The 14,857-nt window shown below is 36.9% G+C and overlaps 2 protein-coding genes across 3 annotated transcripts; one reads left to right on the top strand and one right to left on the bottom strand.

Moving 5' to 3' along the window:
* The first annotated feature begins 57 nt into the window (after window positions 1–57).
* Window positions 58–7,969, top strand: LOC137729599 (uncharacterized). Of its 2 annotated transcripts, XR_011068018.2 has the most exons (8): window positions 162–626; window positions 1,218–2,030; window positions 4,504–4,859; window positions 5,907–6,118; window positions 6,546–6,802; window positions 6,910–7,088; window positions 7,407–7,574; window positions 7,641–7,969. XR_011068018.2 is itself a non-coding variant. In XM_068468577.2 (7 exons), the coding sequence occupies exons 1-7, from the start codon at window positions 368–370 to the stop codon at window positions 7,488–7,490; spliced, it is 2,160 nt and encodes a 719-aa protein (XP_068324678.2). In that variant the 5' UTR covers window positions 58–367; the 3' UTR covers window positions 7,491–7,969. The 2 variants fall into 2 exon arrangements, 1 of the variants encoding a protein (XP_068324678.2); XM_068468577.2 differs by having other exon boundaries at window positions 58–626; window positions 7,407–7,969.
* An 851-nt stretch (window positions 7,970–8,820) lies between these two features.
* On the bottom strand, window positions 8,821–12,736 carry LOC137729975 (hydroxyproline-rich glycoprotein family protein). The gene is made up of 5 exons (XM_068469028.2): window positions 12,528–12,736; window positions 12,262–12,436; window positions 11,571–12,048; window positions 10,759–10,961; window positions 8,821–9,172 (listed from the first exon to the last, which is right to left on the bottom strand). Exons 1-5 carry the CDS (start codon window positions 12,583–12,585, stop codon window positions 9,061–9,063), a joined length of 1,026 nt encoding a protein of 341 aa, XP_068325129.1. The 5' UTR covers window positions 12,586–12,736; the 3' UTR covers window positions 8,821–9,060.
* Window positions 12,737–14,857: the final 2,121 nt, after the last annotated feature.

The following is a 14,857-nucleotide window of genomic DNA, read 5'->3' as shown; positions in this document are numbered from 1 at the left end:
CATCGTTATATTGTGGCATGTTTTGTTATATTAATAAAGAAAAAAAATTATATTCACACTCACAATTTGTTGTATTAATCGAATTTAACAATTACTTTTGACGAGAATCAACTCAATTTCATCAAAAACGCTTTCAGCAAAAACACAATAGCAGGTAGATTGGAGGAGATTTCAATTTCATCTGCTCACAATTTAACAGTTTACATTGCTATTGTGCTGTTACAACCCTCTTTTTAGCATTCACGCTCTTCCTTCAGATTCTTCCCAAACAGAAAAAATAAAAAAAGCAGAGAGTAGTCAAATCATATATAATTTGTGGGAGGACTCCCCAGCGTAGAGAGAGGGGACTGAAATTAATGATGCAATAATGGCTCAGCAGAGGCAGTCAGGGCTGGAGCGGTTGGGATTACGCGGCCACGATTCCCACCATTCCAACGGCGGAGGACTACCGGATCACCTCGCCGTAGGGATCCGCTCCGCTCCCCACAAGTCCGTTCGGATCCGCCGATCGGGTCGATCCGACAAGGGCCCACTTAGAATCTCCGTTGGCGCCGTCGTCCTCGTTCTCTCTCTAGTCCTCGGTATCACTCTTCTCGCCTACTATTACCTCTCCCGCAGCAGCGGAGGTATGTATGTTTTGCTTTTGCTTGTCAATTTACAATAACTTTCTGTTTGGTTTCCGGGAAAATGGAAGGGAAAAGAGAGTTAGTAGTTAGTTTGATAGTTGTCAATCTTATGCACTTTGCATGACTGGTGGAGACTGCCTTTGTTTGGCTGCTGAGAAAATATAGAAACAATGATCACATTCTAGTTTTCTTATTTGATTTCGCATTTCTGTTTCGGAGAGAACTAATTGTTTCTCCAATAAAAGATCTGTGTTACGGTTCATTTGAAGTTTTGATTATGGAAGCTGCAGATTTGAGCTAAGCATATGATCATGTTTTGTTAAACAGAAAGAGCGAAACATTCGGAGAAAAAAGAGCTTGTCACTATGTTTCACTTGCATTCTGAGTATTTAATGTGCTGGTTTGATTGTCAATAATATACAGGAAATGAATCAACCCAATTAATTGTTTAATTTCCTTTCCATGGTTGTTGAAGAAATGTTACAAATTACGCCTTCACCTTTTTGCTATGATTAATTCAACAGTATGGGGTTATGGAATTATATGGATTCTAGCTTAGCATCAAGTGATTGCTTTCTCGTGTTGGTGCAGAAATAAATAGTTATGCTGAGGAAGATAACTTGAAGAATGATCCTGACTTTCTCACAAACGTGACACGGACGGAGACTTCTAAGGTCCTTAGGTTTGGAAAGGGTTCGGTAGTTCATGGCCGAGATTCTAGGTATTGGGATAAAGATGATAGGAGAAGGGATGAAGATTACAACGAGGATGAGGTGGAGCATAGTAGTGCAGGTGTTAGGGATGAATCCACATATAAGGGTGATGTTCCTGTGAGTGTTAAAAGCAGTGACAAGAAGTCCTCAAATGACTACTTAACTAAAAGTTACAATAGGAAAGGGGGATTGTACAACGAAGCTGGGCGCAATGAGTTGAAAGTTTATGAAGCAGAGTATGAGGCCTCTCTGAAGAACATCCAACAGTATAAGGAAGAAGATTTGGATAAGCAAAAGGATGAAGATTTGGGTAAGCAAAAGGATAAAGATTTGGCTAAGCAAAAGGATGTAATTGATGTTGATGACGAGTATGATGACGGGATTGATTTTCATGAAACTCACTTGGATGAATATGATGATACAAGACATAAGAATGATGACCATTTTGGTGAAGAAAAATCACATGATGAAGATGGTAGAGATGTTCCTGATGTTGGAATTAATGATCAAAACGTTCCCGAGAAGGTTGATAAAATCTCCACCAATTCATTTGAAAATGACTCTGCTCAGCACTCTGGAAACCTGGATGAAGTTAGCACAAAATCCAGGCATGTGAGTGTAATTTCTGGTCAATCTTCAAGAAAGTCGCGGTCCGGTACGAAAAAGAAAGCTAAGCGCCGCAAATACTCTGGTAAATTATCTGTTTCTTCTTGTAGATTGGTGTGTGCGAACCATGTTTAATTACATTTATCTTTCATTTATTGATATTGGATTCAGCTTGCACTAGTGAAATGCATCTTGGCTTCTTCTTCTGGATCTAGAATTCATTTGCACATTTGGTCTCATGCTCTTTGCATGCTATTGATTGTAAATTAGAATCTCTATGAAAATCAGAGAAGTACTCCTTAGTACAGACAAAACAGTTAGATCTTATTTCAAATCATAGAAGTGCTACTGAGTGCAGACAGAACAGTTAATTCTTTTTGCAGCTGAGTAACTGCATAATTTCAGTATACTGGTATAATATGGAAGTGACTTTTCATCTACTCCCCATACTATACAACAATATCAAAGCCTTATCCCACTAAGTGGGGTCGGCTGTACGAATCTTAGAATGCCACTGCGCTCGGTTTTGCACCAAGTCTTCCGTTAGCTTCAAGTACTCCATGTCTTTTCTTAAAGTCTCTTTCCATTTCTTCTTAGGTCTTCGTGGGTCTTCCTCTACCCCTTTTTCCTTGATCCTCAGTCTCGTAATCGCATTTTCTAACTGGAGCATCTGTAGGTCTTCGTTTCACATGTCTAAACCACCTTAGCCGATTTTCTTTCATCTTATCTTTATTTGCGGCCACTCCTACTTGACATCGAACATCCTTGTACTTGATTTTTTTCCTTTCTTGTGTGCCCACATATCCAACAAAGCATTCTCATCTCTTCAACACTTATTTTTTGCACGTGTTGATGCTTGACCGCCCAACATTTTGTACCATAAAGCATTCTTGGCCTTATTGTCATCCTATAAAATTTTCCCTTGTGCTTTAGTAGCATAGACGGTCGCACAACACACCCGATGCATTCATCCACTTCATCCATCTAGCTTGTATTCTATGGTTGAGATCTCCATTGAATTCTCCGTTCTTTTGCAAGATAAATCTAAGTTAACAAAAGCGTTCACTCTTTGGTACTTCTCGATCTCCAATCCTCACCCTTATTTCATTTAGAACCCCATTCCCACTAAACTTGCACTTTATATACTTTGTCGTTGACCTACTTAGGCGAAGACCTTTAGATTCCAACACTTCCCACCAAAGGCTAAGCTTCGCAGTTACTCCCTCCTGTATTTCATATACCGGCATTGTATCATCTCCAAAAAGCATACGCCAAGGGATATCATCTTGAATATGTCCATTAACCATCTATTAACAATGCAAAAAGTTAAGGACTTAAAGTTGAGCCAATGAACCCTATGGTTATGGGAAAGCTTTCAGTTTGTCTTTCATGAGTTCTTACTGCAATCATTGCTCCATCATACATATCCTTTATTGCTTGGATATATGCTACTTGTACCTTTCATCTCTAGAATCCTCCAAAGAATTTCTTTTGGACCCTACCATACGCTTTTTTCAAATCTATAAAGGCCATGTGCAAATCTTTAATCCTTTTGCGTATCTCTACATCGTGTCATCAATCTCCATAAGGGATAGATTGCCTCCATAGTTAAGCGCCCTGGCATGAATGCGAATTGATTGTTTGAGACCCTTGTCTCTTGCCACAGTCTATGCTCAATTACTTTCTCCTCCCAAAGCTTCATTGTATGACTCATTAACTTAATACTCCTGTAGTTCATTTATGCAAAATCTTATTGAAAAGGTTTGTGAGCCATGCTATACCCGTCTCTCTAAAGACCTTCCACACTTCGATCGGTATACCTTCGGGACCCACTGCTTTTCTATGCTTCATCTTTTTCAAAGCTACAACCACTTTTTTTTTCCTAGTTAGGCAGTAGGAGTAATTTCTACACTCCCCGTACTATATGTCCTTAATTTATTTCGATTACTAAGAAAAAGGAAAAGGAAGCCGCTAGATTACTACAGCATTCTCACGTTGTTGGTAGTCCTATAAAATCATGACCGTAGTGTTGAGTCCTTAAACTTCATTAACCTCAAGGGAACCGATCATGGTTTTGCTTAGTTAATTTTTACGGTTCTGTATCAATACATTTTTGGCTTCGCAAATTTGGCATGTCTTAAACTTATACGTATTGCCAGTCCTACATGCACTAGGGGGCACTGCAAGAACAAAACTTGAGCTTGGCAATGATTGTTTGATGCTGCTCCTTATGTATAAGAACTGGTTCTGTGAATCATGATATTTTCTTGTGCATGTTCTCTTGGAGTAACAAATTTCAGGTGTTTTATTTATAATGTGAGATATTTCTATAGATGTAGAAAGTGGGGTTGTTAGGAGTAAATGCTGTGAATTAGACCATGACTGGTTGGAAGAGCCATTATACCTGTTTTTTTTCTGGCTTGGTTTTTGAAGGATTGTTTTATGCATATAGTTGAATGCGTCTTCATGACAGGAGTTGTCCTTCGATCTAGCAACTTTAGGGGATGCTCCTTGTTGCTGCTGTTGTGTTTTTGACACGTCATAATGAAATTCTTCAGGTTCCTCTTGTGAGATGAAGTTTTTAAACTCTAGTGCAATGCTTATAGAGCCTTTAGAAAGTCGAAAGTTTGCAAGATTCAGCTTGCAGTATACTGAAGTAGAGGACAAGCCTGAAGGAGAAGAGCAATGGGAACCGAGATTTGCGGGACATCAGTCTTTGGAAGAACGGGAAAATTCCTTTTTGGCACGTGATCAAAACATAAAGTGCGGTTTTGTTAAAGCTCCTCAAGGATCCCCAAGCACTGGATTTGATTTGGCAGAAGATGACACAAATTACATCAGCAGATGCCACATCGCTGTTAGCTCTTGTATCTTTGGAAATTCAGATCGCTTGAGGACACCTTACGATAAAATGGTAAGGAGGTTCATTTTTTATGGGGGGAACAATTTTTTACTGTTCTCTTAAGGATGTAATTGCATTTGTTTGATGTTCTCCAGTTTTCATATCATCTTTCTTGTCAAGGAAAAAAAAAATAAAAAATAATGTTTCATCTCGTCTTTGTCAAGCATTGGGCTTTTAGCATCCATTGATACAGGAGTAAATTGAAGTTTTATGCCATGACATGTTAAGCTGGGTTTAATGAATGAAAACTAAAGGGAATATGGACTATTACTCATGTCATATGTAAGTGAAATATGGAACTATAACTCATAGGATTAACGGTAGACGTTATACCTTTTACACCATCTCATGCCTTTTGCTTCTTTTCATAACTTTTACAATAACTTTTACACCTAACAATAAATAGCAATGTTTCCGGTCCTTCTCTTATTACATGGTTGTTCAACTCTCACATGATAGAGCAAGCCCAGTGCATTTCTAGTGAGAAAAAAAAATTCAATTACGAATCTCCAAGGCTTGTGTTGTTCATATACTGAACTTGTGGAATATAGTGTCTGCTGTGTACCGTGATTAGAGTGGAACATGGACCTTTTTATGATCTAAGCTTGCAACACTCTTTTAAGTTGAAATTCAATGATGTGCAATGTAGACCAACACATCAAATGTAACTTTGGGATTGAGCTTGATTCACTATTTGGGATAATCTCTGACATTCTTCACTTCATCAGGTCCACTTTATGCTCAGTAGGATTTTATTTTCCCATATTTCAGAGTTGTGATTTTTCTTGTCCCATGTTCTGGTTAAATCACACATTTGTTTATATGATTCTAATACTTGCTCTGGTCTTCTTTAATGGTCTTATAGTTATCCACTGGAAATTTCCAATAACAATGCAATTTTTAGTTTGTTAATTATTTTTATCTTTATTCAGTTAAAAAAAAAAAGGAAGATTCTTTGATTTAGGCATAAAGTTGCAATAAATGGCATAGCCAACAAAGGGGAAAAGAAATACAGAGTAAAAAAGAATGGTGACCCAATCGAAGTTCTCTTGATTTCAGGTCTCTCGTTTGTCAAGGAAGAATGTTTGTTTTGTTATGTTCATTGATGAAGTTACTTTGCAAACCCTGACTGCTGAAGGGCGAACACCAGATAGGATGGGTTTTATTGGTTTATGGAAGATTGTGGTGGTGAAGAACCTACCATACACTGATATGCGGCGAGTGGGAAAGATACCAAAACTTTTGCCTCATCGCCTTTTTCCTTCTGCAAGGTGAGACTTTGACTACTAAAATGTACTAATTGTCATGTTGTAGGTGGTTAGTTATATTTAGTAGCTGCCTTTAAAGCTTGTAAAAAAATGCTAACTTTTGTGTGTATGCATGTTAGTTGTGTAGATTATGTTGTGCGTGTGCATCTGTGTATCCGTTATAGTTATGAAAAACAGTTATTAAATGTGAGTCATTACGCAAATATTCTGCTCTCAGTAATCAAGTCTTACCGAAAATGATTCACATCTTGAAGAAAACTAGGAAGTGTGACATTAAGCCAACAACTGAGGAGCGATGTTCAAAGAATATAAGCAGCTGCATATTACTACAATAGGACTTGTGCTTTCGTACGCTTTGCTTGTTGGATTTGTTCATTTGGTGGGTGGTGTTTTTCCTTAGCTCGTCTAACGCCCTTCCATTAATTTTCAGGTATTCAATCTGGCTGGACAGTAAATTGCGCCTCCAACTTGACCCCTTAGTCATATTGGAATACTTTCTGTGGCGAAAAGGTCATGAGTATGCAATTTCCAATCACTACGACCGACACTGTGTATGGGAAGAGGTTGCACAGAATAAGAGATTGAATAAGTATAACCATACCATCATAGATCAACAATTTACATTCTACCAGGCTGATGGCCTAACAAGATTTAATGCCTCGGATCCCAACAGGCTTCTTTCCAGCAGTATGATTTTATTAAATGAGAAAAAGAGCGTTTTCATTATAATATTTTGACTGCAATGCACTTGCTTGTTCCAATCCATGACATAATTTGTTTTATCACATCTGCAGATGTACCAGAAGGGTCTTTTATCATCCGGGCACACACTCCAATGTCAAACTTATTTTCCTGTCTATGGTTCAATGAGGTTGAGCGTTTTACCCCTCGTGATCAGCTAAGTTTTGCATATACATATCAAAAGTTAACAAGGATGAATCCGGGAAAGCCTTTTCATCTTAACATGTTCAAGGTATGATTGGTTCTAGCCAAACTGAATATAAACTAAGTGAATAATTTCGATTTGATTCAATCACTGTAAAAATTACCTCTCCTCACCACAACCGACATGAGGTGAATAGTAAGAATAACAATGCTTGGATGCCTTATGGATAAGGACTAAGAAGTTATTCTCCTCACAAGCTTATGTGGGTAAATCCCAATTCACACGTCAATCTTGCGAGGAGGAATACTCCTTACGCATAAGAAGCCAAGCATTTTTCTCTTAAGAATAGAAAAAAGGGGCGTGGATTGGATATAAATTTCTGCTTCTCTTCTGTCAACATTGCAGGATTGCGAGAGGAGAGCCATAGCTAAGTTGTTTCGCCACAGGTCAGAAGAGAAGAGGAGTATTCGGAAAAAAGCAACAGAGTAGAGTTTCTTTGGCTTTTCTGCAACTGCTTTATACAAATGGTGTTTGGCCACGCTCCACCGTGTAGAAGTGCCGACTGACTACACGGTACACAGAAATTTTGCACTTTCAGTGTGAGCAGACTATAATGATGATTGAATTCTCTTTTTCCAGAGAGTTCTTGGGGGTGAAGTAAGCGTTGCTGCGGCTGCTTTTGCTGCTGATTCCGCTCTTTCGAAAAGAAACATAACCCTGCATGCAAGCTACATTGGCTTCTTGGTTGTATTCCTCTCATTTTTTGATTCGTTGCTCCCTATCTGGATTCTGGAGGCAAGTGAAGTAGCAACACGCTTACGGCAACCGACACTGTATCCAAATCATAGGTCGATTCATGCATTTTACACCAGATGGATATTTTTCGGTCTCGTTGTTTTTGTAATTGCTCATTCAAGCATGTACCATATGCGTATATTCTTTTAGGCAATACAATTCATTTCTCTGAATTGACCTTGCTGAGCCACTTTGCCCTCACTTTTTACTTTAAAACCCGTATTTCGGTTTAATTTGGGAAATAGTGATTCAGTTCGATCTTCGTGAAGTTGAAGCTCCCTCTACCTTTCGGTTTAAAAGGCCATGGTGGACAGAACTGTTTTCCCTTTGCACACAATTATCCAAAATATTTCGATCCATGCGTATTTATTTCCCTTTGTACATTATAATTACCTCAGAAAGTGTAACATTTTCTTTCATGGTCAGTAATTTCATGAGAATATAAGGGCCTGTTTGGTATCATATTTGAAAATTTTTGTCATTTCTCAAAACATTTCTTGAAAACAATTTTATTTAAAAAAACTTGATTGGTTTGCGATTTAAAAATTTTAAATCTTACAACTTAAACTAGACAAAGAAATCTAAAAGAAGGGGTCGTAGGGGAGGGAGAAAGAGGAGAGAGAAGGAAAGAAAGTGATGATTGAAGGAAAGAGGAAGAAGAGAGGATCGGACGAGATAGAGTGGAAGAGGAGTGAGAAATAATCGAGAGAATGAAGAGAGCGGAATAGAGGAGAGATGTAAAAGGTAAATAAAAAAAAAAGAGGAGAGAGAAAGAATAAAAGAAAGGGAGATAGATTTGGAGTAACGGGAAGAGGGAGAGAAAAGAAATGAGTGGGTTTAAGTTTAAAAACTCTAAAAACTCACTTTTTATGTTTTTAGAGAATAGACTATATTTTTGAGTTAGTCTTGAGTTTAATTTTTTGAAAATAATCCTACCAAATAAGTTTTTAAGGCCTAAAACTTGAAAATTGTTTTTGAATTTAAAAAGTTGGATTCAAGTAGAGTACCAGACAGACCATAAAGATTTTTGGATAAACGACCTCAAGAATTTGAAATTTAAGCTTCGCTGTGCAACTATTCAAACAACTGCTACAGCTTCAGAATATGTGGCTGCAAAGCTGTACATCTCTCCAACTAAAAGAAGGAATTAATTGATAAAAGTGGTAGCAAGAGCCAAGAAAGCAGGATATATCGACCGATACGCCATCACCACTTGCAAAAACACTAATATACCAAAACTTCCAATAGTTACCTAGACAAAGATTTACTGCTTTCTGAAAAGACTAATAATGCCATTGGCAAATGACTTCATATTCCCCCAAAGAGATGATGTCGTTGATGGCTCTGCATCTTCAGCCTGCGTACCGGAACGCTCTCTGCAAAACAAATAATTTTGCATTACATCCAAATCAAACTCAAGAAAAGATGTTCAAGTGACATGTCTAGTTTAACACTTGCCCACATAACTTAATCGTTGATAAAGAGATTCGGATAAAGAGACTGAGCATGGCCTTTGACCAAACTTTTATCGAAAAAAATTAAAATAAGTAGATTTGACATATTTTCAGATGGGATTTAGCTATTAAGCCGTCATCTGCACATAATTATCGTGAATTGAGAGCTTAACCATGGAAAACGACAAGGAAATTACCATGCTCATTGGTTTGCTAACTACTGACTCATGGATTGGTGGTTCGTTAACATCCCACCAACCATGGTAGAAGAGGTGACATACAAAGATAATATCACGTTCCTGAACTTAAATTTCTGCATGTGCTTAGGGCCCTATTTCTCTGATAGGAATCAAGAATACTGAAGAGAGAGAAGTATAAAATAAGACGGAAAAGGAAGCGGCAAACGAAAAATGAAGACCAATCCAGAAGAATTCTATACAAAGGAAAATTCCTTGAAATGCTTGGATAAGATAGAGAGGCCTACAAGCAAATCAGAAATACAATCGTATTTATCTTGCGCAGATAAGCAAGGGGATAAGACATAATACTTTATAGCTTGAACCCATGGAAACACAGTTACAACCAAATCAAACACTAATCTTTTATCCGTACACTTAATGTCCGTCCTTATACCAGTAAGTAATTATGATTTTCCATTCAATTCCATTGTCCCCATGCCCAAGCAATGGCATAAATATATGAGAGAAGGGGCACATGAAGAGCTACAGGGTTAAATAAGAGCAGAAGAGCACCCTGACTAGGAGCATCAATGGAGTTGAACTTATAGGTTATTCAGGGTCATAACTCAGAAGTAGAGGTCCATAGTTGATGTTCTAAAGAATAATTTTCATTTATCTTTCACAACATGAATTGCAGACGAACTAGTAGCATGGTTTGTTCAGAAGAATAGTTTGGGCACGATCTTTGGGCTGAATATTGTAGATAACCAATTTATTTATCTTTTCACACACTAAATGCATATGAATTGGAAGCGCACTGATTCAAAAGCATAGTTAATTGTCGCTATCCAGTATAACCATACGCCATGTCCTGCATGAGGATCCAAGCTAATCATGGTATGAGAACATAAGGTGGCGACAAGTTCTATTCAGGTGACAATTTTTCCCACTTATCTATGTATAGAAAATTTTACAACTATGTAACTATAGTAAAAACATAGGATACTGAGCTGAGAAGTTTTGAGCAAATGCTTCAAGTTCTTTCTTACCATATTAAAAGGGTCATATATCTGGTGAAATATGTTGAGAATGATTGAAGTGGAGACTAGAGTAGATGAACACCAAAATTAAAGCAACCAAGTTCATACGCTAACGATGTTACACACCAAGCAAGAATATTTTATCATTTGTCTTTGTGGTACAAGCCTCTGATCTTAGTGCATCTAATACAAATCTATATCCATTTGAGCATATCTTAGGTGGCAAACAATCACATCAGATATTTGAATGTCGATGATAATGACACTGCTATACAAAATAGAAACTTACTTGGAAAGTTTGTCTGGCTGAGGGATCTCTTTATATTGCTCTGTTTTACGCTTTGAGTCATCATATTGTTTTATCATATCCTTTGTATCACCTAAACTTGGATGAGCAACTCTATTACTTTCCCCTATTGGCAGATCTTTTTCTTTTGCAACAAATTCATGTTGATCAGCTTGGGCTTCGTCTGTTTGACTACTCTTCGGTCCCTGAAAGAGAAAAATACAAGAGATATAAATAGAAGTATGCTAACATGAAACATCATCCGTTCATGGACAGAAAAAGACTTTCATTTATGGCAACCCTGACATTAGTTTAAAGGCATTGAAATTTTGAAAGAATCAAAGAACCAAGGTTTAATGAAGAACCTAGCATGCACCTCACGGATTCGAAGAAATTTCTTGAATAAGGATGGATTCAATATCACAATCCATTAGGGCAATAAATCAGATGAGAAGAAGCCTCATATAAAATATGCTAACATGGAACATCATATTTTCATGGACAGAAAAAGACTTTCATTTATGGCAACCCTGACATTAGTCTAAAGGCATTGAAATTTTGAAAGAATCAAAGAACCAAGGTTTAATGAAGAACCTAGCATGCACCTCACGGATTCGAAGAAATTTCTTGAATAAGGATGGATTCAATATCACAATCCATTAGGGCAATAAATCAGATGAGAAGAAGCCTATTATAAAATTCAATGCAATAACATGAGGAAGACCTAGGATGCAACATTTTTGTGTGCTTCTACGAAGAATACATTGCATAAGTTATTGAAGCATACTATAGTACTATTACTGTCGGCTACTTACTGGAGTGGCAACCTCTTCAGACACAACATTAACTGAGGAGGAAGTCTGAGCCTCTTCTTTGGGTTCTAAATTCCCGCCACTTGCACCATTAAGATCAGTATCATATGTCGCCTTAGAATCAATTCGAACACTGACATCAGCTGACATCTCACTGGTTGAATTCTCTTCAACTTGAGTCACAGATTTAATTTCTCTAACTTCTTCTTGCCTTGGCAAATCATACATCGCCGCAGAAACATTTTGAGCATTGGAATCAGCTGGCACCTCACCGGTTGATTTCTCTTCAACATGAGCCAAAGACTCAGTTTCGCTAACTTTCTGTTGTACTGGAAAATCTTCAGTCGCAGGACACGAGGGAGACATCTTAGCTCTGTACTGCAGCTCCTGAAGGATGTTCTTCACGACATAGTAAGAGCCACCCAATTCTTTCTGGGCATATGAAACGGTAGGGAATGCCCCGGCATTCTTTGCTCTGTACCTGTAAATGATAATCAATGTCGCTTCACTTAATCCCTCCTTACCGAAGATTCGAAACCCCAAAATAAAATCGTATAACATTCTACCAAATCAAACTTCAAAACAATGACAAAACTCTCTAAACACAATAATTGATCATCAATTCAAATAAAAACCATCAAAATCAAACACAAAATCAGACTCAGTACTTCATATGATAATATAATCTACTTACTGGTTGACAAAGGATTCAAGCATAACTTGGCGCTCCGCTTTGGGAAGCCTTTTCCCCTTAACTTTGGGTTTGGGGACATTTCCATTCGGCGCCTCCGCCTCCCCCTCTGCCTCTGCTTCGGCAGCAGCGGCGTTAGAGTTACTAGCGTACGGACGTCGGCGCCACCCACTCAATACTGTAAAAACCCACCAAAAAAAGAAAACATTAAACACATAATCTTTTGATCAAACCGATTGTTTTAGTGTAAAAAGGAAGAGAAAAATTACCAGATTTGTGGGGGCAGTTGGAGTTGAAGGAGGAAAAAGTGAGGCGTCGTCGTAACATGCTCTGTGCATTCAAATCGCTCAGTCGAAATCCATCTCTACATTTGCATGTCGTCGCTGTGCCTACGATTTTGTCTGAAAGAAAGAAGAGAGGGAAGAGAAAAGAGAAGCAAAAGGGTTTTACGTTTTTGGGTCTTTTTGGTTTCGTGGGTCGGTCTGTCGTCTGATAAGACTTCCAAAACTAAGAAGACAAGAAAACGACTTGGAATCTGTCCATGCAAGGCCCATTCTTCGGATTCTCAAATCTTACAGCCCATTTTTCCCTAACTTAGAGCATCTTTGCTGACATGCCTTGAAATGGGACATGGATCATCTGGATCCAGTTGTCTAATTCACCTATTCAAATCATCCGGACTATTAAAATTTGATTCAACCGCTATAAATAGGGGCTCACTTTAAAAGTTATAATAATTTTAGCCATTGGATCAAATTTCAATGGTTCGGATGATTTGACTAGGTGGATTAGGACAACTGGATCCAAAGAGGATCCATGTCCCTTGAAATGGGCATTTTATATCTTTTCTTTGTCGAAAAATTCACGGAAAATAAATTATCCATCTTAGCTAAAAAATGTAAATAAAAACCTAACATTAAATTCTTTTTACATCTTTTTGTGATGAGTCCCACTAATCAAAGATAGAAAATTGAATGAGATCTCAAATTTACATCACTCTAATTGGAGTCTCACTTTCATTTATATTTGTCGAAAATATAAAACAGGATGTAATATGGTTTTTGCATCTAAAATTTGCATTTTTTTTCATAGGATATGCTCTTAATTTTACCTCTTTGAATAGTTGGACTCGTCAATCATCACCCAAAGATGTGAAAAAGAATGTCAATTTAGGTTTTTATTTACAACTTCTGACGAAGATGGATAATTTGCATTATACCATTGAAGAATTTTTCAGCAAACAAAATATGTAAAATGGCCATTTCAAGGCATTTTGTATCCCCATTGAAGATGCCCTAAGTTATGAATTGTCTTGGTGAATATGATCTCATTCTTCAATTCATTCTGTTTTAAGCTCAAATTCTTTTCTTTTTTTTTAGTATAGCTTAGACTAATGATATCGCCTATAACAAAAGTACAAAAGTTACTGTCAAGTAATTTTTTTTTTTGTCGGGCATGTTGGAAACTTCAATTCAAAAGGAATTAAATTATTTTGTTTGAATGGAATTATATATGATGGGTTGTGTTCATTTATGAATTAGGTTATGATTTTTCAATTAAAGAGAAATTATGCAACTTTTGTCTTTTAATTGAAGAGATGCAACTATTGACTCTTTAAGAAAAAACAAAACTATTATGAAGCGTCACTTCCACATTTTTATATACAAGACCAGCAGCCCCCTTTTGGGGTCACTAGCTTCACCAAAAACAATGGGACAAAAAAATGTCCCCCAAGCAAAAAAGTTCAAAAGCAGCCCAAAATAATACATGGGTATTTTCGTCATATAAACAATATTTTTAATAATTAAATTTTTTGTATAGTGTTTTTTTTTATAATTAGTACCTCACAATATGTTAACAATAATGTGATTTAAGCACGTTTAAAACAACTTAAGAGGCGCGTAATGTCGGTTAACAATAGTACCTCACAATATTTTCTCTATTTTTAAGCACGTTTAAAACAACTTAAGAGGCGCGTAATGTCGGTTATAAAAAAGGTCTTTCGCACGCGCATAATAATGTGATTCAATTAGTTGTTAGATGATTGTTTTTTTTTTTTTTTTTTTTGAACAAATGATATTATCTACACTAAAGGGAAGATGGTGGGCTTAGCCTCACAATAAGCTAGCAATAATATGATACAATCAGTTGTTTATTAAACATTATTTTCTCTATTTTTAAACACGTTCAAAACCTTTTAAGAAGTGTGTACTGCTGGTGATAAAAAAAAGCCATCCGCACGTGCACAGTAGTGTGATTCAATAATTTATTTATTAAATATTATTTTCTCTATTTTTAAACAATTAAGAGGCGTGTAGTGCTAGTTATAAAAATACATTTCGCACTTGCATGATAATGTGATTCAATTAAATGTCAAATAATCCTTTTTTTTTTTTAACCTTAACGAAAAACCACATTTTACACTAAAAAGTCAATCATGGTACTATTCATTTTACCCTTTATTTTGTCCTGATCGTTAAAACTCAAAATTTTCAAGTCATTTTCATTATTATTATTTTTTTTTTAATAAACAATATTATATACACTAAAAGCAACTCCACCCCTAAAAAGTGAGCTAGCCCAAAGTCCATTTAATCCA

This window comes from Pyrus communis, chromosome 10, assembly GCF_041283825.1.
Source record: "Pyrus communis isolate YQ-2024b chromosome 10, ASM4128382v1, whole genome shotgun sequence".
In the NCBI taxonomy this organism is placed as follows: Eukaryota; Viridiplantae; Streptophyta; class Magnoliopsida; order Rosales; family Rosaceae; genus Pyrus; species Pyrus communis.
This window is presented reverse-complemented; position numbering and strand designations above follow the sequence as displayed.

Bases quoted from the DNA above. Each gene is read 5' to 3' on its own strand.
- LOC137729599 (XM_068468577.2), top strand. From the start codon at position 368: ATGGCTCAGCAGAGGCAGTCAGGGCTGGAGCGGTTGGGATTACGCGGC. The intron at 2,031-4,503 runs GTAAATTATCTG...GAAATTCTTCAG, and splicing joins TAAGCGCCGCAAATACTCTG to GTTCCTCTTGTGAGATGAAG. The intron at 6,119-6,545 runs GTGAGACTTTGA...ATTAATTTTCAG, and splicing joins CGCCTTTTTCCTTCTGCAAG to GTATTCAATCTGGCTGGACA.
- LOC137729975 (XM_068469028.2), bottom strand. From the start codon at position 12,585: ATGTTACGACGACGCCTCACTTTTTCCTCCTTCAACTCCAACTGCCCC. The intron at 12,049-12,261 runs GTAAGTAGATTA...TATCATTTACAG, and splicing joins CTTGAATCCTTTGTCAACCA to GTACAGAGCAAAGAATGCCG. The intron at 10,962-11,570 runs GTAAGTAGCCGA...TTTCTCTTTCAG, and splicing joins CTGAAGAGGTTGCCACTCCA to GGACCGAAGAGTAGTCAAAC.